At 34.0% G+C, this 23,729-nt stretch overlaps 2 protein-coding genes across 2 annotated transcripts in view; one reads left to right on the top strand and one right to left on the bottom strand.

Annotated features, from left to right (window-relative positions):
* Positions 1-23,729, bottom strand: part of LOC142335045 (dihydrolipoyllysine-residue succinyltransferase component of 2-oxoglutarate dehydrogenase complex, mitochondrial-like) — a 559,039-nt gene that overhangs the window by 16,232 nt on the left and 519,078 nt on the right. The gene's annotated exons all lie outside the window — the stretch shown is intronic.
* On the top strand, positions 6,149-21,823 carry LOC142335009 (uncharacterized). Its single transcript, XM_075383341.1, has 5 exons — positions 6,149-6,664; positions 8,496-8,754; positions 14,174-14,780; positions 15,350-15,537; positions 21,066-21,823. The coding sequence occupies exons 1-5, from the start codon at positions 6,392-6,394 to the stop codon at positions 21,407-21,409; spliced, it is 1,671 nt and encodes a 556-aa protein (XP_075239456.1). The 5' UTR covers positions 6,149-6,391; the 3' UTR covers positions 21,410-21,823.

The raw sequence follows: 23,729 nt of genomic DNA, 5'->3' as shown, positions 1-23,729 counted from the left end.
TCACAATGCAAAAGGTCTGGACGAAATTCATGCAATTGTATACAAAAGATGTTCAAGGGCAGTCAGTAAATCCCTAAACCAAATTTTCTACAAATTAAAACAAAATAGAAGATCCGAAATTAGGGGTCTTTCCCATTATAGCCCCGCCATTGTGGTATATTTACCACTATTGCGAGGGCTATAGGTTATCTGACTATGAGGGAAAAGACCCGAAAATTGGTCAACTTGAAATCAAAAATAAGGTCCTGATGAGAGCATTATTTGTTTGGACGTGAAACGCCTCTATAAACATCCCACTTTATGAAGCAATAGAAATAGCCTTCAGGACCCTTCATTCTAGTGACTACGACCCCAGAATTTAAAACCCTTGAAGACGAGAAGACAAGGCAACACTGTAGAGGTGAACTGAAAATCGAAAATAACCGACTAGTCAAATCCGATGAAAACTTCTTCCACCAAACGAAACAACTGTACAACGTTGTAAATGGATATATTCAAACATTTGGAGGCAAATTAAACAAACACGCTATCACAAAAGCTTACTGGCACTTTTTCACAACTCAATTCAGCCTGACAAACAAATGCTCTTGGGGTATAATTTGCAGATGTGACAATTGCAACAATTGGAAAAAACTTGACAAGTGAAACTGGACTGACTCAGGGGCACAAATTGAAGCCCCGGGAAACATACCCGAATTCTCTACTAATACTACTACTACTAGATTTCAAGAGCGATCTTGAAATCACTCTTGAAGATATCCGTCAAAATGTCAGCCTGTTTTAAATGCAACGACAATTGTTTTCGTCAGGTGGATGGCTTAGCAATGGGAGCATCACTTGCTCAGGCAAACATTTGGTTGAACTCATTTGAAAATCAGATCAAGTCAACAAAAAGGTCGTCAATAAACTCACTGAAAATGAGCATGCAGCCTTCTGTGAATGCAACGGTGAAGTCACCTATGGAGGAAAAGGAGTCGAGTGAAAAAAATGTGACAATTTGTTCTATGCAAAATGCCAGAATATTGAATATCAGCTCTACGCCAAAAGGAATGACCTGGAGTTGTTTTCCTCTAATTGCCATAAAACTAACAAAACTGATATTTAACCTGAAACAGAGAGAATTGTTGGAACTGAAACAGAGACCAATTGATTTCAATTTAAGCACAAAATTTCGATCGCTTATGGCAGAACAAAAACTGAAAATGCGTTCGAAGCTGGAAAACTTTCGCAAAGACAAGATAAACCGCTTCTTGAGACAAGGAACTGCAATTTAGATGGTATCGAATTACCCGTTTTCGTCTAAAAAATGCTATCTTATGGCCCAAAAACATCCAGTCAAGGACAAATTCATTCAGATCCATTTCTGGTGGATCTGGATAAGCTCGTCCGATCTGTACGCAAAAACGGAACTTCCGATGAAAAACTTTGCAAAATCGGGTCTGCAACCAAGTGGTATGCCCAAATCCTCTCTTTTCTCTCAATATTTTGCTTCAATTTTCAAAATTTATTCCAGCTTCGTGCCAAACAATTCGCACCCGTTGCTACCCTTACTTACAGATTTTGACAATTCCCAACAAACGATTGAAAAGATATGCGAAAATTTAGATGTTCACAAAGCAAAAGGTCTGGACGAAATTCGTGCAATTGTATACAAAAGATGTTCAAGGGTAGTCAGTATAACGCTAAACCAAATTTTCTACAAATTAAAACAAAATAGTGTTTTTCCATGTAAAAAGGTTGTAAGTCTGATGTAGAGAATTATAGGCACGTTTCACTTCTTACAATTGCATCTAAAAATTTTAAACGATTTTGTTTATATGTCTTTACCGGCATTTAGAACCAATACTCCATCAAGCTCATATGGTTTTCAAAAAGGCCGCTCTTGCGTCCTTCAACTCTTAGTTTACCTAGAATCTATCTATAAATCAAATTATTCAAAAGAAAAATTGACATAATTTATACCGACTTTGAGAAAGCGTTTGATAATGTCTATCACGGTATTCTGTTATAAAAACTGTTCAATCTTGGTGTCCGCGGGAAAATTATAAAACTATTGCAGCCTTCTCTGATCGGAAGGACGCAAAAAGTTGGAATCAACGGTCATTTTTCTGAAAGCGTTAACGTTACCGTTCCGCAGGGATCTCTTCTGGCATCTCTTTTACCAGACAATTGCAGAGCTTTCGTTTCTCTCATATGTGCCGACGACGCTAAATTCATATCAGTTAACAAATCCAGTCTTATCAGTCAGGTGGATCTTACTAGAGTGATGAAATGGAGTGAACAACACAAACTTCCCTTAAACGTTTAAAATTGCTCTCATATCTCAATGTCTAATTCCATGCACCACTTCAGTTTCTCCGAAACCTCGATCGAAAAAGTACACATAGAGAAGGATTTAAGAGCTTATGTAACGAGTGATCTTAAGTGGGAAATTCAAATAAAAGGTCTGCGAACAAAGCGCTCGAAGTTCTTTCCATGTTAAAAAGAAGCTCGCCCCGCCTAACTACGTCAGTTAAATTAAACTTGTACAAATCTACGGTTTTGCGCGTTTTGTTATACGGAAGTGTTTGTTGAAATGCAAATGTAACAAACACAAATGTACTCGAAAGTGTTCAGAAAAAGAGTTTGAAATGGATCAAAAACACGAGCAATAACAATTATAAGGAATTACATTATTACAGTCGTATCTTACCGTTTTCTTGATATATACAATTACAGGATTTACTTTTTCTTTCAAAATTTCTTACGGGTCATTTCAATTTTAACATTGACCAATTTGTCTGCATGAGGAACACCACATGCTCATTACAGGGTCTACAGCAACATGAGATAGTCTCAGGGACTCAGAGTCACTGGAAGACTTCACAGAAGTTTTCTCACAAGCAAAGACATTTGGTTGAAATGAAAATTCATTGGACCAAGCGGACAGTGCAGAGTTCAGACATGGACACGAGCAAGGAATGTGTCGCAGGTTTTTGGAGTAGTCAGAAACCATCTTGTTGTGACCGGGGGTTACTACTTAGAACACAAACGGTCTGCAAAGCCTAGTAAAGTAATGAATAGGATCTGTGGTGCCCGCGATGAGGGCCGAGTTCAAGGCAATTGAGGACAACGAGACTAAGAACATTTTAAGAACTCCAATGAAAACAGACATCTTTCGGGCAAATGAGTCTGCAAGCTGAAATTGGGACCAAGTGGTGAAGTCGAGAAAAACAAAGCAAGCTATGTGGTGACAAGTTTCAGACAATGCGCCTACTTGTAGGACAGGGGCATTCAGGTTCTTAATTCAACTATCAGCGAGGCAGGTTCCTCTGATGCAGATTGATGTCGAGAAGGTTTTCCTACACTCACCAATGGAAGAAATGTAACTGCAACAGCCAAAAATTTGTGAAACAAGGATCAGGTGGTGGGAAACTAGCATGTCAAGTCAAAAAATCAATTTATGGCTTGCAATAGTCTGCTTAAAACTGGTACAAGCAGTTGATCATCTTCCTACTGTGACAGGGTTCCACCAGAAGCAGGACCGATCATGGCCTGTTCGCAAGAACAGAGATTTATGAACACACTATCATCTCTGTCTGGGTTGCTAACATCTTAATAGCATCAGGAAGCATAACAGGGTTCTCAGATGTCAAGAAAGCGCCTGAGGCAACATTCCAAAGGGATTCAGCAAACCCACAAGAACACCAGCTGACTTGAATTTGAAACATAAGAGATTACATAACGGAGACGAAAAAGTGGATCGAAAAATCTACAGAAGCTTGGTTGTATCAGTTCCTTATTTGGCCAAACAGACAATGCCTGACATCATGTTCACACTCAACCTTCTACCCAAAAACTTTAATGCACGTAAAACTCAACACTGGCTATGCGGGAAACAAATTCTTCAATGCCTTCAAGCTTCAAAAAAAATCATTTCTTCAAAGGAGGCTAGATATGTTTCAGTGGTGAAAAAAGACGCAGACTAGTGCGATGATGAGAGCGACAGAAATCCAACAACGCCAATTAATGCAAAATCACAGGCGGACGGCATTATAAAGCACTCAAATGGGGTGTCAATAAGCAGGCCACAGCTGCTCTTCCTCCATCACAATCAAAAAATCCGGGCACTTAAGCAGCAGATGAAGAAGAACTGTACTTGAAGCAACTTCGAGAGGATTTTGATATCCAATAGAAGCATCCAATAGCAATTGGAGAGGGCAACCAGAGTTGTATCAGATTTCCAGAAACCAAATCATACCCAAGAGAAGCAACCACATCGATGCAAAATTTCACTCCATTCATGAAAGGAAGGACAATGAGACTATTTCAATTTGCTACATTGCTACTGACAAAATGGCAGCCGACATCTTTACGAAATCCTTACCCGTGTCGAAGGTGGAAAAATTCAGGTAAATTGATAAACAATAATTTTCAAAAAATAAGTTTTAGAAACATCTTCTTAGTTTGTTTTGAATGATTTTAGTACCACCGGAAATGTGTATGAATTCTTCGAAAAGTACAAATGCATTCGACATATTGCATATCTTGCGACTGAATTTAAGGAGTTTTGCAAAAACAAACCATATTGGGTAAAACTTGCGGCACTCACTACTGAACTTGGTGCGCAAGTTAGTTTTTTATCGTGAGTCTCCGCACTGATAATGGGTGAGTATGGAGCTGATTCTTGAGTATTCTTTCAGCGCAAGAATCAAATTTCTCTCTTGGTCTATAATTCATATCTCTTCTGTAAATCTCTAGTTTCTTTTAAAAAAAACTTTTAGGTATTCTTTCATTTTGAGAAATTAGTTCATTTACTTAGTTAAAAACTTCCTCATTCCGACTCCGACAGTATGTTAATCACCCAATGTAAAATTAGCTTGACAAAAAAGTAAATGTTAAGTAGCTAAAGAGTATTGACCAATTAATGTCCACTCTAACTACCTTCTGGTTGTGTTTGTCGCGTTCTTTGTGTCTAATGGTAGATGTTGCTTTATGGGTATTTATAATGATTTTTGATGTATGGTTCATTTGGTTCAGGCTTCTTCAGTTTTTCATCGGTAGTTTTAAGTTAATGCTTTCAAAATGAATCGGGAGCTTTGTGGTAATCACCAATTCCAATTGTGAGACAAACATTTGTGTTTGCTTTTCGTTTCATTCCAAAATGTTTTTGGTTCATTTTTTAACGTGGGGTTCTATTAATTTGATTGAAAATCCCTTACTAACAAGTTGCACAACAAACTCATGAAAATACAGTGCTCGGCTCTATTTTGTTTATGAAAAGATTTTAGCTGGACCCATAAAAGACTCTTTTCAACTCAAATTGGTTTATGGAAAAAAATTAACCTCGACACATTGAAAGACTACTCTGTAAAACGTCTAGGGATGCTGAAATGCGTAACTAAAATCAAAAATTGCCCGGCTAGACGTTTAAAGTTATTTCATAGGTCCACGTCCACACTTGAGTAGACTTTGATGCGACCATACACTGGATGAGGAGCTCGACCCAAGCCAGCTTTGACCAGACCATCCAGACCAAAATGTGCTCTGATCAGGTAGATTTCAGTCGCGTACTGGGGTGCCAGACCGACCTGAGTCGCGCACCTCATCTTGTGTGATTTTTCTAGAACATCGAATTTTGCCCGATCACATTTTGTCCCACTTCTGCTACCGATTCGATCTGAAAAGAAACTTCGTAAATTCACTTCGGCGTTGGTGTAAATAATTACCATATCCGTTTATCAACTTCTTTGCTCAAATAACTCAACTGTCATTCAATCAGAGCCAATTACCTTTTGGCTAAGCTAGCGTAAACAACTGGGGGGTTGTTTACCAACGGCATTTTCCATTAAATGAGAAAATATTTACGCAAATTGTGCCAACTCATCTATTATCATCAGTTTGTTAAATGTCTCGAAAGTGAAAGACACTTTGAATGTCGACTCTGAATAAAATCTCCTGTGAATACAATCTTGCAAAGACATGGCGACAATAAATCTTCAATTGAGTTCGGCGCTCGATGAGATATAGTAACTATAAGCTATAGCTTACATGCGGTGGTAACGTTTCAGTCCACAACGAAGTTTTAGGCATTTGTGAGTTGAGAGAGTAATTTGGCAACCGTTTGTTCGTATTTGCCCAACAATTAAAGACCAACCAAACTTCCTGTGTTTGGTTTGAACCCTTTAGAAATAGCAACGTACTTAAAACACATCATAAGAATATGTACATGTTTTAGAGCAATAACTTCTGATAAACTTAAATATTTGTAAGATCTGTATCACGATGATCTCGTAATATAGTTATATAATTCAACAACAATAATCATAATTATTAATCTGTTTATTATTCGAAATTCAAATTGTTGTTATTTACATCAAAACGGGATAAATTTTGCAAACCAGAAGGCAAAATGTACCTAATTTTGTTCTGCGTTTTGGCGGTCGCCCGGGTACCCCTGGCTGTTTTGTCCGAAACAACAACTAAACCAGAGAACACAGAGACCGAACCGCCTCTGGTCGTAACGACTCCAGTTGCTGCCGTAGTTGAAGCAACCACTTCTAAATTGATTGAACCCGACATACCTGAACAAATTTGCAACGTGGATGCACCGTTTCTTATGATTTGCAAGTGCAAGGGACAAAACTTCACCCACGACAATATCGTCAACACTATTCAGAACGGGGTGAATCAATTTTCGGATCTTTTCCGTTTGCTCTCAACCCCCCCTTCCCGCCTTACGTTTTGTGCCCCCAGCTACACTGTACATGCAGTTGCATAGTAAATCATTATGTAGAAACATATAACTTGCTGTTGGACCCACTAATATGCCCCCCATTAATATGCACCCATTAAAAAAAACACTGAATTCCGATCCACATCAACGAGTACAATTGATATTAGTCCGGCAGTGTAATTATTTAAATGGATTTATTATTTCCATATTATAACAGAAAACTTGAGTTAAATTCAAATTATGTCGCATATCTCAAAATAAAAATTAATTAAGTTTATAAAGTCAACCCAACCAGTAAACAGTAGTTCTAATTCATTTTCCAAATTTAAAGTCACGCCATGTTGAACAAGTAACCTTCCACAAAAAAGGGTTCTTTTTGTAAGCTGAGGAGAAGAAAGTTCTAAGTTGCTTGGGGAATTTTTTTTGTCTTGTTTGATTTTAATTTCGCTGGGTAGTTCATTCCAATCTAGTTTAATTAACCTGGGGCACAAACGGGAAAATCCTAATTTTCCTTTGAGCAATTTTTAGATATTGGTAATTTTTTTCCATATAACTTAACCTGCTTCCCTCACCCACACGAAATGATATTGCCCCCATTATGGCATAATTATTTTGATTGAGATGTTATAGACAATATGCGTTTTCATAAATGTTTTGTGAGTGGTCAATATTTGTGTTTTTTTTTCTCTTCTTTTACCAGAATCGCTTAATAACAGAGCCCAGTTATTTTCAAATGAGGCCAAAGTGAACTTATTTAATCGTTCAGTATAATTTTAGCTCAATTAGTATAGATAACAATTGGAATAAAAAAACAAAATTTAGATAATAGCTAATGATTTAAATGGCTTCAATAAATTGTCTTTTCGCAGATTGTTTAAAATTTTTTGAGCTTTTCTGCATCTTTAGTCCCTCTCCTAGGCTTAGTCTAACCAAAGAAAGGTCCAATCAGTTTCGTAATGATTTTTCAGTAAATTTATTGTTAAAAGCTAATAATTTTTAAGACCTTTGAAATTTTTTGGTTAATAAATATTGGTAAACTTTTGAATTTCGCCTCATTAATTTTTCTTTTTACTTGTTTCCTAGTCTCATTAAGGAAAAATCCCGTCTGCTGTATAGTTAAGATAAAAAAAATTGTGCAGTTAAGGTTTTATCTGATTGCATTTTGGCGTTGTTTACTAGGTGCTTTTACATTAAGATATTGAGCTTTTGCCATTAATTTTTTAGTTTTGCTTGTTTTGTTTGTTTTTTCCCGTAGTGTCTTTATTGGCAGATCTTGTGAGCGGTGTAATGAGGCATGACATTGTGTAATTCAAGTAGCAGTATGGGTGTTAAACTATTTTTTGAAACTCAAACATCTATTTTTTGTTATCTCTTCATTTCGTTGACAATTAAGTTCGACTTTATATCCACGTCATATTTCCAACCAGAGCAAAGAGTGCCGTTGATAGTAGACAAAAAGTATAATTACACTCTTACACACTTTTCCACTAGTTTTGAGTAGAATGAGCTATTAAAACTTATCCCCGTTAATTAGTGGTGAATTAAGGGTGAAACCTCAAACCGGGATTTCATTCACAAAAAATATCACTAAATGGGCGCTTTTTCCACACATTCTTGACAGCATAAAATTTTCCTCGTCATAGGGAAGCTATAGAAGCTACTTATGTCCCCTTAAAATTGAATTAAAACAATTAGTTTTCCTTTTATGATAATGGATTAGCTTTTTTTCGCCATAAGGTTTATAAACTTGTCTAACTGTGTTGTATGTCTCATTATTTAGATTGAAAAAGACATCTTTGAGGCCAAACTACACACAACAGAGCGATTAGAATTGGAAAACTGTAACCTTGTCGAGAACTCAACACGTTTCACGAACTCAATGTACCATCTGACCGAAATATCCCTCAAAGATTGCTCAAATGTGTCCCAAAACATCTTCAAAATGATGGCAAGGAAATTCCTGCATGATCCAGTTGACAATTTGGATAAAGACTCGGCGACAGCTTCGATCCAGATTATATATACGAAAGAGACTGCAGGTATTTCATAAAAATTCGCATGTTTTCCCCTTTTCGAAGTTCTTAACAGTTTTTGCTCGTTAGAGCGCATAGAAAATGATATAGTTTTTTCATTTTGACATCAAAACAAAATCTATAACATAGATTTGTTCGCGAAAAATCTCTCAAACCAACTTTAGGAACTTTTGGTGTTTAATTTAATTTTATTCATCTAATTATTTTTTACAACTTGTAACCAACAACCTACAACCTGCAAATTTCTTTTGTTTCTGTAAACAGTTTGATTTGTTTTGTTGTTCAGCCAAGGAGCTTTCGTTTCATACAAATTTCTGTCAAGAAAAAAGACAAAAGTGCACCACAGTTTTTTTAATGAATTTCTAATGCAGAACAGCCTATTGCGTAACAATAGAAAACTGTTTTGCAAACAATTAGAGCTCCAATTTTGTTATCTTGCTTTAATTTTGAAAATATTGTGTCTTCAATTTGAGTAGATTTCTCTTTTTGACCCCTGCCAAACCTTCTTATCATAACCGACCAGCATCAGAATAACACTAGAATCAATAAGAGCAATTAGTCCTCTTCCAGATGGCAGCGTAAGCAATCAATAATCTCGGACGAGCAATCGACACAGCAATTTCCAGAGCACTTGACGGTCGTTTCTCAAAAATTGTTTTTAATGTGTCGAGAAATTATTTTTGAAAAGAAATTGTAGTTATTTTCTCTTTCTTTAGTCCGGGATAATTTTAAACTACTTTTGAGCCATCATTATTATCATATCGTTAAAATTACCACTTTAATTTTTTGCTTAACATTGGTTCTGATCTTTAGTAGATAAGTTAAGAGTCAGCGCAAAGTAATTTTTTTTTGGAGCTATTTTAATCATAGGAGCTAATGCGAAAGAACAATCAGGAGATATTCTGAGAAGATTGTTTGAGTTGTTTGAGGGGTAAATCTAACACGTGCAAAAAATTGCTCAAGAGAAATTTCCTGGAGCCTCCCTGTCAGCCATCAAATGTGACCAAATAAATTGTTCAGAATTCAAGCGTTTTCTGAGAATAAAATGTTCCAATTTTGTTTTTGCTTTTAAGGTTAGGTGAAGTAAGAAGACCATCGAAAAATTTGAACAACCGAGGAACAATTCGTTCTTATTTAATGCTAAATAAAATTTAACTTCACTTTACTCGACATTCAACTAAATTTCGTGGGTTTCATTTCCAAGTTCTTCGTTTTGATTATTATGCTTACATTCAAAGCAAATATGCTGGGATAGTCACTCTGGAAAGCTGCAAATTCTGTGTTTTCTGAGCGCTGGAAATTTTTTTTTTTGGATGCTCCAGACACAAAATATTTTTAAGAACTTTTTGTAACAAATACAAGTACCAATACAGTTTTTTCTACAAGTAAATTTTTTAACTCTGTGGTAATTTTGGAAAATAAATAAAATAATATGCCCTTTTCGTTATGTAGATCGAAAAATGCGTTTTGAGGATCGAAATTTTACACATGCACCTTTAGAAAATTGTTAAATAATTTTCTCAATCCTAAATATGAGTTATTTACTAAACAAATTTGTTTTACGGAAAAAATTTTGCACTAGAGTCAGCGTGAAAAAACTGAACAAACTTTTATTCTCTTTAATTAAGCGGGCAGTTTGCAACTTATATCAAGTCTCCTATCTCGTACTCTAGTGCCAAATCAAGTCTCACCCTAAGGATTCAAGGGATGTTATTTGGATTATCACTAATTGTGCAGATTCACAATGTGTCATATTTCATCAAAAAAACTTTCATTGCTAGTTGATTTTTAAGTCATCGCTCATCAGATCTTTTTGTTCCGACCCTTTTGAGGGAGGAGGAACTATATACTCAAATGGGTTTTTTTGTTCTGTCAATTTTGACCGATCGATACATTCATCACACAGAGTTGTGAGTGTTATCATTTAAAATCCCCTCCAGCGTAGAATATGAAAATAATAAGATTTTTGTTGAATTTCGTATATACAGGGAGTGATCGAGGTTTGAAGTTTTGTGAATAATAGACAAATTTCCGTTGTTTTTATTCATATTTTCTGGAATTTTGCCTAAAGTTTCGTCAATTTTGCTAAAAATTGTGAAAATTATTAAAAATTGTACTGTTTAATTTTTTTTAGAGACAAAAAATTATTGTTGACTATTTTGATTTAATTTTTCTGGCCAAAATTTTGTCCACGTATTTCAAAATTCAGCCTTTTTCATCAAAAAATGTCCGAAATAGGCTTCTTTAGTCCATTTTGATTAAATTTGCCGAAGTACACACCCCAAAACAATAAACACAGCTTTGTAAACTACAAAAGGAGCTACTCTTACTTCCAATTCCATTGAGAGTAGGCTAGAATCAAATTTTTGCTATTTTTCGCTTACTTTACTCTGTGATTATCAAAAACGCATCATTTATTTTTAATCATTTAACTAAGAAATTATTGATCTAAAGCAATCAAAACAAATGAGTGTTCTATATGGACGAACAGAAATAGCGGGGCTGGTTTTGGTCCAATCTTGGACTGTTACGATCGAAAAAATAATTCGGATTGTAATCAGTTGGCCTTTCTCTAAAAAAAGTCGAGTTTTTTTATGATAATTAGAGAACAAAACAATTCACATAACAGATCACTGCTGATAGGTCCAAATGGCTTCCTAAAAAGTTTAAATTTATTTTATCTTTTTTCTGTACTCAAAAGATTTCGGTCGTTCTGACTTTTAAAATTGTTTTATTTTAATTAAACAGTGGCTTTTTGAAATATGCCACTATTTCTCTCCTAATTCGGTCAACTTGTTGCTTAGTGTTAGAAAAAAAAGACTGCTTCTTCATCTTCTCCCTCTGTTGAATTAATTTTAATTTTTTTTTGCTGTATTATGCTTTTAGTTATGGTTTTTTGGCATTGACACTACTAGATTGCAATTTTTTTTTATGTTTTGGCCACTTTTTCACGGTTTTTTGTTTTTTGGTAACATTATCACATTATTGACAGTTCAACAATTAAAATATTGGCGCTCAAAGTAAGGCACAATTGAGCATATAAAAGTCTTGAAAGGCATATATTATGGTTTCAACGGTTTCGACATACATATCTCCAAGAATTTAATTGATTTTTTTAACAATTGTCTTTGTAGTCGTGTGAAATTAGCTGGATAATGACAGTACTGATTGGCATTTATGAGGGAATAAATGAGTTTGTATTCTGATTTGAGTAGATAGCTGATGGCTTTCATGACTTTGAAAACAATTGTTTTCAAAATATAAAAAAGTCTTTTTTAACGTTGTTTAACTTTGCATTTTTTGTCTATTTGTTTCCAAGTCATGTCAATTACATAAAACATATTTGTTGTCGAGGGAAGGTTCAATTTCAAAATCTAATCTTTTTTGAAGAAATCGTTATGAATTTACTGGCTTCGACACGGTTTTTTGCACAAACTAAAAATAAACTAAGTTTTCTTTTCTCTCTTTGTAGACGTATGACAAATTTTGAGTTCCTACAGGTCTCAAGTGGTTCTTTTTGACGAATAGACGAACCTATTTAATTTTTTTATTTTGTAGCTAGTGGCTTTTATGACTTTGAAAATAATTTCTATCGAAAAAAAAACGTTTAAAAAAATTTTGCCCTTTCTCTTTTTTTGGTCTTTTTTGACCTCCTCTCATTATTGAGAATATCTATAAAACATTCTTGGCATTGGAGAGGGGCTCAATTGAATTTTTTAGGGGCCAAAAAAGTACTTTACGGCTGCGACAGCGTTTTCTCACAAGTTTCAATTGACTTTTGTGGTGTCTCTATTTGTTGTTCTTTTTGTAACCAAAAACCACTAATGACAGGTCTTGAGGCACTCCTATAGAGGCGCATGTGATCACATACAAAATGGATTTTTTCAAGTCCATCGAATGGTTTTCCTTTGAATTTAAAATTTTTAATAAAAAATGTTTTTGTTCCTTTTGTCTATGTGATACATAGTCTCATTAATTACAGGTCTAATATGACATCATGGTTGTCAAGGTTAGGTTGAAGTGAACAAAATCTATTATCTTGTTAAAGAATTTGTTTTGAATTTAGTGGCTTCGACAGGGATTTTTCGCACAAAAAGAAAACTAATTTTTGATTTATTTTCTATATTCAAGGTTCTTTTTCTAGACTTAAAACATAGTCTGAAAAGTTAAGCGTCTCGAGCGCTTTTCTTGGACAAATAAGCGAACATGTTTCATTATTTCATTTTGTAGTCAATGGCATTCTTAAATTTGAAAATAATTGTTTTCGAACAACAAAACAAAAGTGTTAATTATCTTTGCCCTTTTTCTTTTTTTCTAATTGTTACCTATTCTCATCAATGAGACCCCGCTATACCCCATTTTTGAGTTTGCGAAAGGTTCGATTGAACATTTTTTGGGGGGAAAAATATGGCTTTATGGCCTCGACAGCGTTTTCTTGCAAGTTTCAATTGATTTTTTTTTGTTGTCTCTGTTTGTAGTTCTTTTCAGGTCTTAAGGCCCTGATATAGAAACGTGTGCGATCATAAACATATTGGATGTTTCAAATTGCCATCTAATGGTTTTCTTTACATTGAACCTAATTGTTTTTAGAAACAAAGCATTTTTTTTTATCTTTGCTATTTTTTTGTTCTTTTTTGTCTAAATGTTACCGAGCCTTTTTATAGAGTGGTATCATATCTTTTCTAGTAAAGTACAAGTTATTTTGTATAGTTTCAATTTTATCCGACGCTATTTTGAGCTTCTGTAAGTTTTTTTTAAATGGACATGAAGTTTTGGATGTTATTAATGTTTGTTGTTTTTGTTGATTGATTTTGTTGTTCGTCTTGACTTGCTTTCTTAACAATGGCTGATCTCATCAATGTATTGCGGCATTTTTGCTCCAATTAGTTATTTGTATTTCAGGCGATCTTTGTTCACACACATTTTATTTAAAAATTATTTGAATTTGTGGGGTTTTCTATCTGTTCATTTTTTGTAGACATTTATGCCAAAAATGTGGTTGAGCGGGGTCGGAACTTGATGTGCAAACGCACATTACCGAGCCTCCTTGTAAAATTATGAATCAACTGTAAACTATCGCATTTATTTTTTTAAACAGCTATTATGTAAACTTTTCATGCCCGACCCGTTTTATTTTATAGACTTTTTACCTAGTTCGTGTTTGCATTTGATAATTTTTCAGTTACAATACTTGAGACAAGATCTTAGCTGAACCCAATTTTCACCTGGGTAACCCTGCTGCTTGCGTTATCTTAGGCACGGGACTGAATTTGAGTTTCCAAGACCCAACTGGTCCCAAATTGGGTTTAATATGAAACTTATAAAAACTTCATTTGATTTTTCTTTCACTTTTTGTCCCAAATTGTGTTCAACTTTGAGCTATAATCTTTAATTATAAACAGCTTCAAAAATTTGATTTATTTAGACGCGTGGCCCTCAAACTTCACCCTCCTTCCCACATGTGATGACTCACTCTCTGTAGAACATGACTATGCTCTGAAAAAATTACAGTTGATAAACATTCCAAACTTTCAAAACTTCGACAGTTGCATGTTCAAACGATTCCCATACATAACCCATCTGGATATTTCGAACAACGACATGCGTCGATTCCCAAATATCTCTGCGTGGAAACAGATGCGGGTACTCAGATGCAGGAGCTGTAATCTTGCGGATATGCCTTTCAGTTATAACCTGCCGACATTTCTGGAGAGCATCGATTTTTCCCGGAATGAAATTGTCCACGCACAACAGTGCGTGGGTGACGAATGTCACATGAGACAAGAGGGAGGCTTGTATTACATAAACCTGGCTTACAATAAAATCCGATATTTTCCCGATTTTGTCTTTCGGTATGTCAAATTCCGAGGAAGCGCGTCCGATAATATTTTTGACGGGGAGATTAGGATTGACTTGAGCAACAACGACCTTGTTACCTTTTCACACAGGGTAATTTTTGATATTAACAACAATCGAGTCGATTCAAAGTATCCTGTTGTTATTCACGCGGAGGATAACCCATTCTACTGCAGGTATAACAATAGCTTAATTTTCCTCCTACCCCTCCCCTCCGGTTCTAGTTGTTACTTGAATTCAGCGTAATAAAATGTAGGAACAAAAATATATTTAAAAAACTAAAAATGAACTGTGACGAATATGTCTAAGATTCGCCAAATCAAAAGGGATCGCATTTGAAAGCTTTTACATGCTACATGCATGCGCATCACGCGCGGGCGCGAATTACCTAATCAGAAAACAGAAAAAGTTCAAGCAAAAAAAGTAACGACAAAAATTTGAAACCTGTATGTATGATGTCACAGATCTATTCGGGGGGGGGGGGGGGTGAGGGAAGGGGGGTGTAAAAGTTATAAGCCCCCGCCCAGCAGATTAGATCCGAGGTCACTTCGGTCTGGGACGGGCAGCTTTTACATAGTAACTCATTATGAGAAAGTAATGCATGTGCGTCTGGGGGGGGGGGGGGGGGTAATGTATGTGTAATTATTATGTGCCCACTAAGCGGGGGGGGGGCTGAAACGGAAAAGATCCCAAGTGAGTTATTTAGCTCGGTACCGGCTTATAATGGATGTTTAGTGATGTTTAGTTGCAACTTGATGGATGTGAAGGATGCAGTCGCGAGGAGTGACAACTTCAGATTCTACGGACTGTGTCAGACTCCACCATCTCTGGAGGGGTTATCAGTGAACAGACTGATCAGAACTCTCCCCCCTCTCAAATCGTGTAAACAAGCATACGTGCCAGACAATAAACCAGTCAGCCACCGCTGGAAACGTAAGAGCACTCTAAATTTCCTGGAAAAGGTCTAGACTTTTCCGCGTTGGTATTTAACACTTTGAAGAATGCAGGCGGAGAAAAAATTTTAACAAGAAAGTTGACATAAAAGTTTAAAAAAATTGATTTCAAGCGTTAATTTTATGATCTTTCCGCTGTTTCCTTGTCAATGGTTTTTGCCCTATCTTTTCAACATTTCGCACCAATGTTTGGTATGAACAGGTCAAACCGGATAACTTGCAAAGTTACGGGTTTAGCAAGACACCAAAAATTAATGGATTAAATGTTAGTTCATAGGTCAAACGGCGGTTTTGGTAGCTGAATTCGATCAGAAGCACACTTAACATGCTCAATGTGCATTTTTTTGTCAGCTGGCGATCTTTTGGTGTCTTTTTGGAACTCTTATCAAAAACCGCAATAATTTTATTCATAAAACACATTTCAAATAAAATATATGATAAGAAGGAAAACTAAAATCTATAGATCTGTAAAATATATCATGAGAAACCCAGGTCAAGGTGTGCGTTTATGATCAGACAATTAAAAATGCACAGGAGTGGGGGAGGGGGGGGGGGGTAAAGTGCGTATTTGATTACATGGACGAGAGCCATATTAAAGTCTGCCTACATGAACGAGCTTCCGAGTCAAACTCTATCTAAAGTCTGATCAATAACAAGCTAAATTCTGATTATTAATGAAATAAATTCTGACCATTGACGAGCTAAATTCTGATCATCAACGAGCGATATCCTGATCAATAACGAACTAAATTCTGATCGTTAACGCGCTAAATTCTGGTCTTTACTAAATTTTGATTTGTTATTAAAAATTGTTTGATAATTAAAAACTGAGTCAAAGATCACTCGAACTTGGAAGCTCTTGCTCACTGAAAAAAGTTATAAAGGAGCAGAATTTTAAAACGCGGTAAAACGAGCAAAATTTTAAAGCCAAAGTAAAAACTAACACAACTTCTAAAAACGAGCTCAAGTCCGATCATGGCTGGTTACGGTGTGGATGGGTCTGATCTTGGCAAATACCAAAACGAGTTAAATACGAACTTGTATGAAAAAGGAGCTGAGGTCTGATCAGGGTTGCTTATTGTCTGGATGGGCCTGATCATGGCCGACTTTAGTCTGGATGGGTCTGGTCATTCACGCCACCTCGAATTGGGAAGCATTTACAATGTTTGTCAAACACAAACAAAAAACTAATAATTATGAAAGAGATGCAAAGGTCAGTTGCTACGCTGTCATCAATCGAAACAAAGATTTTTATATTGATTATCCATTAGGTTTACAATCTAAAGGCTCGGAGAAAATATGTCAAAATTACTTTATCAACAATTTCTAAGCGTTAAAAATTACCTAATAAAAGTAAAATATAATCAAAATTCAATTGTCTTGCAGTCCATCTTTTCCTCATAACAATTTTTCAAATCTTTACCACAGACACAAAGGATGATGGTTAAATTTCTTATTGCTTCAAAGGATCAATCGCCCATTTAAATGTTATCGCCAATACGGAAGACAAAACCAGAAAATTGTAAATTGCTTTGATCAGAATCTCTCAAAAAATCGTGCGTGCAACGTTATGAATGGTATTAAACAAACATAATATATTATGTATATATTTATTTACATACATATATTTATGAAAATGTGTACCTATATATGTTTAAATGTTTATATATATATATATATATATATATATATATATATAAATATTTATGTATATATATAAAAATATATATATCAAAAAATTCAAACTTTTACTCATTATCTTTTAAACTTTTTTTCCTGGCCGAAACTCAATTATTTTTACTGCAAATACTTTTTTTGAAGTTGTATCCATTGTACAGTAAATGAATGAAGTTTCATTTTTATTTTTGTTACTGATCAGAACGACCGATTAAAAAGTGGCCAAGATTCGAAAGGTTAAACAATAAGGAAGACATGGAACAAAAAATATGAATTGTTTTTGCTTATTATATATATATATATATATATATATTTATATATATATATATATATATATATATATATTCAAATATATATATATATATATATATATAACATATATATATATATATAATATTGATATATATATATATATAATATATACATATATATGTATGTATATGTATTTATATATATATATATATATATATATAAATATATATATAAATATACATACATATATATATATATATATATATATATATATACATATATATATATATATATAGATACATAAATATAAAAATAAATATAAAACTAGAAAAGTAAAATTGATACACAGTGTATAATTTTGAGTAATTCTTGTTTTTTGTCAAATCTCAACCCTTGTTGATTATTAGTATTTTTCCCGTTGTAAAAAAAAGTTTTTGTTTATTTCCATAGAAAAGCACACTTCACTTCCCTGTATTTATCAAGTAAGTTGTGTTTTTTGTTTGCCGTTGTATTATATTACGGATTTTAATTTTACTTTTGTTTTTATATTTAAATTAATGGTTTGCTTAAAAAACAATAGTCTGGTCGAACCATTTTACATTCAAATCCACCTCTACTATTTAGCGCGATGGTAAATATTAAAAATCTGTCCCATATGTTGAAAAATGTTCAAATTATATAAAATAATTTAGAAAATATAGAACATTGTACGGACAAACTTCTCATTTTTCTTCACTTAAAAAAATTTTCTTGTAAAATTTCCAATTAAAACTTTGGCCCGAGTTTAAACAACAATATTAACGAAAGTTTTTCCTACTTGGCAAGCAGAAGGAAGTTGGATAAAAATTAGCCATTTGTAGTCAAAAAATTCTAATAAACGACAATTTTTCAATGGTAATAACAATTGGAAAAAAATTAGAAAATATTCAAGACGGGACAGTTTTGGGACAACTGCAATTATGTAGTGAGTTATCATATAATGATCAGAAAGTTAAAAACGCACAGGAGGGGTGTAATTGTGCGTTTTTGATTACATGGAGGGCCAAATTAAAGTCTGCCTACATGAACGAGCTTCTAGTCAAACTCTATCTAAAGTCTGATCATTAACTAGCTAAATTCTGATCAATAACAAGCTAAATTCTGATTATTAATGAAATAAATTCAGACCATTGACGAGCTAAATTCTGATCATCAACGAGCGATATCCTGATCAATAACGAGCTAAATTCTGATCGTAAACGCCCTAAATTCGGTCCTTAGTAACGGTCCTTACTAAATTTTGATTTGTTATTAAAAATTGTTTGATAATTAAAAACTGAGTCAAAGATCACTCAAACTTGGAAGCTCTTGCTCACTGAAAAAGTTATAAAGGAGCAGAATTTTAAAACGCGGTAAAGCGAGCAAAATTTTAAAGCCAAAGTAAAAACTAACACAACTTCTAAAAACGAGCTCAAGTCCGATCATGGCTGGTTACGGTCTGGATGGGTCTGATCTTGGCAAATACCAAAACGAGTTAAATACGAACTTGTATGAAAAAGGAGCTGAGGTCTTATCAGGGTTGCTTATTGTCTGGATGGGCCTGATCATGGCCGACTTTAGTCTGGATGGGTCTGATCATTCACGCCACCTCGAATTGGAAAGCATTTACAATGTTTGTCAAACACAAACAAAAAACTAATAATTATGAAAGAGATGCAAAGGTCAGTTGCTACGCTGTCATCAATCAAAACAAAGATTTTTATATTGATTATCCATTAGGTTTACAATCTAAAGGCTCGGAGAAAATATGTCAAAATTACTTTATCAACAATTTCTAAGCGTTAAATTTTACCTAATAATTGTAAAATATGATCAAAATTCAATTCTCTTGCAATCCATCTTTTCCTCATAAGATTTTTTTCAAATCTTTTCCACAGAAACGAAGTATGATTGTTAAATTTCTTATTGCTCCAAAGGATCAATCGCCCATTTAAATGTTATCGCTAATAAGTAAGACAAAGCCAGAAAATTGTAAATAGATATATATATATATATATATATATATATATATATATATATATATATATAAAATATATATATATATATATACATATATATATATATATATATATATATTATATATATATATATATACGTTCGAATTTTACTCATTATAATTTTTAGTTTTTGTGCCTCAAAAACTCAATGATGAATGCAAACATATTTTAAGGAATTGAATCCATGGTACAGTAAATGAATGAAGTTTACTTGTATATATATATATATATATATATATATATATATACTCATTTAAATTGAAAAAAATTTATGCAAGGTCCTATAATTTTGAATTATCTCTTGTTTTTGTCAAATCTCAACCCTTGTTGATTATTGGTTTTTTTCCCGTTAAAAAAAATATTTTTTCCTTTCTTTCCATAGAAAAGCACACTTCACTTCACTTCACTGTTTTTATCAGATAATTTATTTTTTTTGTTTGCCGTTGCATCATATTACAGATTATAGTTTTACTTGTGTTTTTTATATTTAAATTAATGATTTGTTGAAAACCAATAATCTGGTCAAACCATTTCACTTTCAAATGTACCTCTATTATTAAGCGCGATGGTAAATACTAAAAATCTGCTCCATATGTTGGAAAATGTTCAAATTGTATAAAATATTGTAGAAAATTTAGCACATTGAGTGGACAAATTTCTAAATTTTTTTCACTTAAAAAAATTATTTTCTTACAAATTTTTCAGCAAAAACTTTGGCCCAGGTTTGAAACAACAATATCAACGAAAGCAGCTTTTACTTGGCAAACAGAAGGGAGCTGGATCAAAATTAGCCATTTTTAGGCAAGAAATTCTAATAAATTACAATTTTTCAATGGTAATGACAATATGACAATTGGAAAACAATTGGAAAACCTTTAAGACGGGACAGTTATGGGACAAGTGCAATTATGCAGTGAATTATTATGTCGTATATCTCAGGTGCACTTAGGGTGTTCGAAGATTATAAACCAAATAAGCTGGGGGGGGGGGTAGGCACAAACGATCATTCTCAAAATTGGTACGTCAGCTTTTTGCTGTAGTCAATCGCGGTATTTTTCTTTGAAAATAGTTTCCGGAGCAACCATTTTCGGATCTCAAAATGTTTAAATCAAGCAACGCAGATTGTGCAACATTATGTTCCATTTGTTAAGAATAACTGAGCATAACTATCGGGCTACCACGGGGGTTGCAAAATCAGCAAATAAAATAAAAATTTTTGCGCGAATGAATTTGTCATAAAGACAATGGCATTTTTTGTCATCATGCGGTTAGGTTCTAAATGTTTTTGGCCCGGGCTGTTTACTAAATTTTCCTTTTTGGTGGATTTTGTGTGAACGTTTTAATGAGCCCCTGATGACATTTCGTTTTGCATACTTGCAATTAAAAGTTCTGTGATCAGATTTTCAAGAGTTGGAAAAACAGATGGCGCCTCCCTTATAAAAAACATTCTATTCAAATCTAGTAAATCAAAGATTTTAAACCAAGTTGCGGTTAACCACGGCTTTTTGAAGTGAGCTGGTTGAAAAAAATGGCGAAATTTCAGTGTTTGGCGAAGTTGTGCTTGGATTGGCGATTGTGGCGATGGTGGTCGTGCTGACCTTGATTGTCCACAAATATTTCAAATCAGGCCGATTTGCCTCACAAGGAAATAGAAGAAGCGGCCGCAATCGGGGGGCTGCTAGCATCGTGACCAACTACAGACACACCCGTATGAACAATGAGAACGAGGATGAATATATGACTGATGTCACAATAGGGGGAGTTGGCGATGGCAGTGCTCGTAATGACGTCATGAAGAGACAGTATAATCCGGATGAGGATGTCTTCACAATTGAGGAGCGATCTTCATCCTCAACTGCAGCCGAACGAAGCATGAATAGTTCGTGATCACAAACTTGTCTGTTTACATATTTCAGCGTGCGGAGTGACAAAATTTATACAATAAAATTAAATAGTATCGAAATGTTCCTATTTATAATGAAGTGACGATTTTCTTTGATGTGCATGAAGTACCTGGGTCGAGGAATCAGCGCTAAAAATCTCTATAATATGTAGATAATTGTGCCGAATCTGTAAATGGTTAAAGGAATAGCGGTTTTGAGCGTTGTTTTTCCCCACTGCTTAGGGCTGAAAATTTGTACCGCTTTGACCCTATCTCTTCCCAATGCGGTGCACAACACTTCCGGGTAATATCTCAACGCGGGTCAGCAAATTGCATAGTTTTAATGATATTGAAGCAAACCTTATATAAATAGCTTTCGATTTTCAATTTATCTTTTCAATAAAAGAGATCGATCACGATTGAAAGCAACCTTCTTACCAGAAAGTAGTAGAACATTTAGCAGAAAACAGATGGATTATTTTGAGAGAGCTGTGTCATGAGGTCAAGATCTACTCATCAAGATCTAGCCGACAATTCCAGCCAAGAGCATGAAAATGCCGAATTGCCAAAGGCAATAGGGAAAAAATACTCCATTGATTGTTCCCGAAGCAAAATTGATTTGTTATGATTGATTTGTTGTCTGCTAAATTGATTTGTTCTTAATTTGTTATGCGTGAAACTTTGGTACTCATATAATAATATTATTGGTATATAATTATTATTGGTACTCATATCAAAGAGCACGTATATTTATTTTAGCAATCGCATCAAGGTCATGTAGAAAATTTGATCTTGTTGTACATGTGTGGTTTTTGGATATGAATGCCAAAGCAACATATTTTGGATACAATTTATAGCTTTCAGAAATATTTGAGCTTCATATTTGGCCAAAACATTGAACGGCAAATGCAAAAATTGCAAGCAACCAGCAACCTTTAGATTTTCAGCTTAAAACACAGAGCTGAAAAATTCAGAAACATCATATTGGTATAATATTACCAAAGCTGAATCCATGCTCATTGTCATTTATTGACAGCGACTTACGGAAAATTGATTTTCATCAAGAGAAACGATTGAAAAGCATTTTGATATAGAAAATAGATATATGTACAAATGATTTCAAAAAACGATGCTGTGATCAGTTTACACACAGTGGCATGCAAGCAAATGGAGTGATTTTACATGATTTTTATGATTAACTTAAGAATTTCCTAAAGATTTGCTCTCATTTCAAAAATATCATCCTGGTTTTAAGTTTAACAATGTGTTCGAATAAAGATATATTTTAAACTTTTGAAATAGTAAAAATCAGGCAATGGAAAGTCATCAAAAATGGAAGTTAGAGATAATTGTATCTTTTAATACTGGTGATTGCCTGATTTCTTTCAAATTGTTTTCAATTCTTGTTTTCAGTATTTAGACAGAATATGTATGGAGCACAGCATAAATGTTTTTCAAAGTGATTCTTCTCATTGCTTACGTGATTAAATCCAGAAAAAAACATATGAAATTGAAGATTTCTGCAATTTTCCAAATAAATAATACCTTTGTATATTGAATAATCCGTCTTGTTGGATTCTGTACCCTATCATTTGATCAATTTTGTATGCAACAACAGGACAAGAATTTTGGAAGACGAATGAGCAAAAAGTTTTGGTCCACCTTAAAGACTTGACTTCTGTTTATGTTATCCTAAGACTAAGCCTAAAGATTATTAATGTAATACTTCACAGAGAGTATTTGATCATCTTTATTACAAGAGGAGAGCGCAATCTTTAAGCGAAAAATTAAATTAGATAAAATTGACGCATAATAGATTAAAAAGTTATTCTTGTGTCGTTAGATTTTTTTCTGCCTATTTAAAAGTCGATAAAATTGTTTTCGGCGATAATGATTCAAGCATCAGAAACCAAAATTTTTTTATGTAGCTGAAATAAGTTTCTGTTGCCATTTTAAATAAATATATTTCGTTTTAATTGTATTAAATTTTTAAAGACAATTATAGTTCTGCTTCTTAGAATCAAAATTTTTAGCGCAGTGATTTAAATGGAAAACTTTAATTTGAAAGACGATTGAAGTTTTGTGTACAGTCAACAGAAGTGATGTTGATAATTTAACAGTTTCATTTCTTTATTTCTCAGACGAACCATTATTTTCTGTTGTTCTAGCCCCATGGTATTTCATAGGCGGTCAATTTCACAAATGATTTTTTGAATCAACTCTTGCAAAAAATCAAGAAACCAGAGTTTTTCATTTGGATTCTAAAGAATAATCTTTACTTTTTGTTGTGGACTCAATTAGACTTTTTGAGAATTTTTCACTTAT

The sequence above is a fragment of the Convolutriloba macropyga genome, chromosome 1 (genome assembly GCF_964194025.1).
Source record: "Convolutriloba macropyga chromosome 1, txConMacr16.3, whole genome shotgun sequence".
NCBI lineage: Eukaryota > Metazoa > Xenacoelomorpha > Acoela > Convolutidae > Convolutriloba > Convolutriloba macropyga.
Note: the sequence above shows the minus strand (reverse complement) of the source record. Positions and strands in the feature narration are given on the sequence as shown.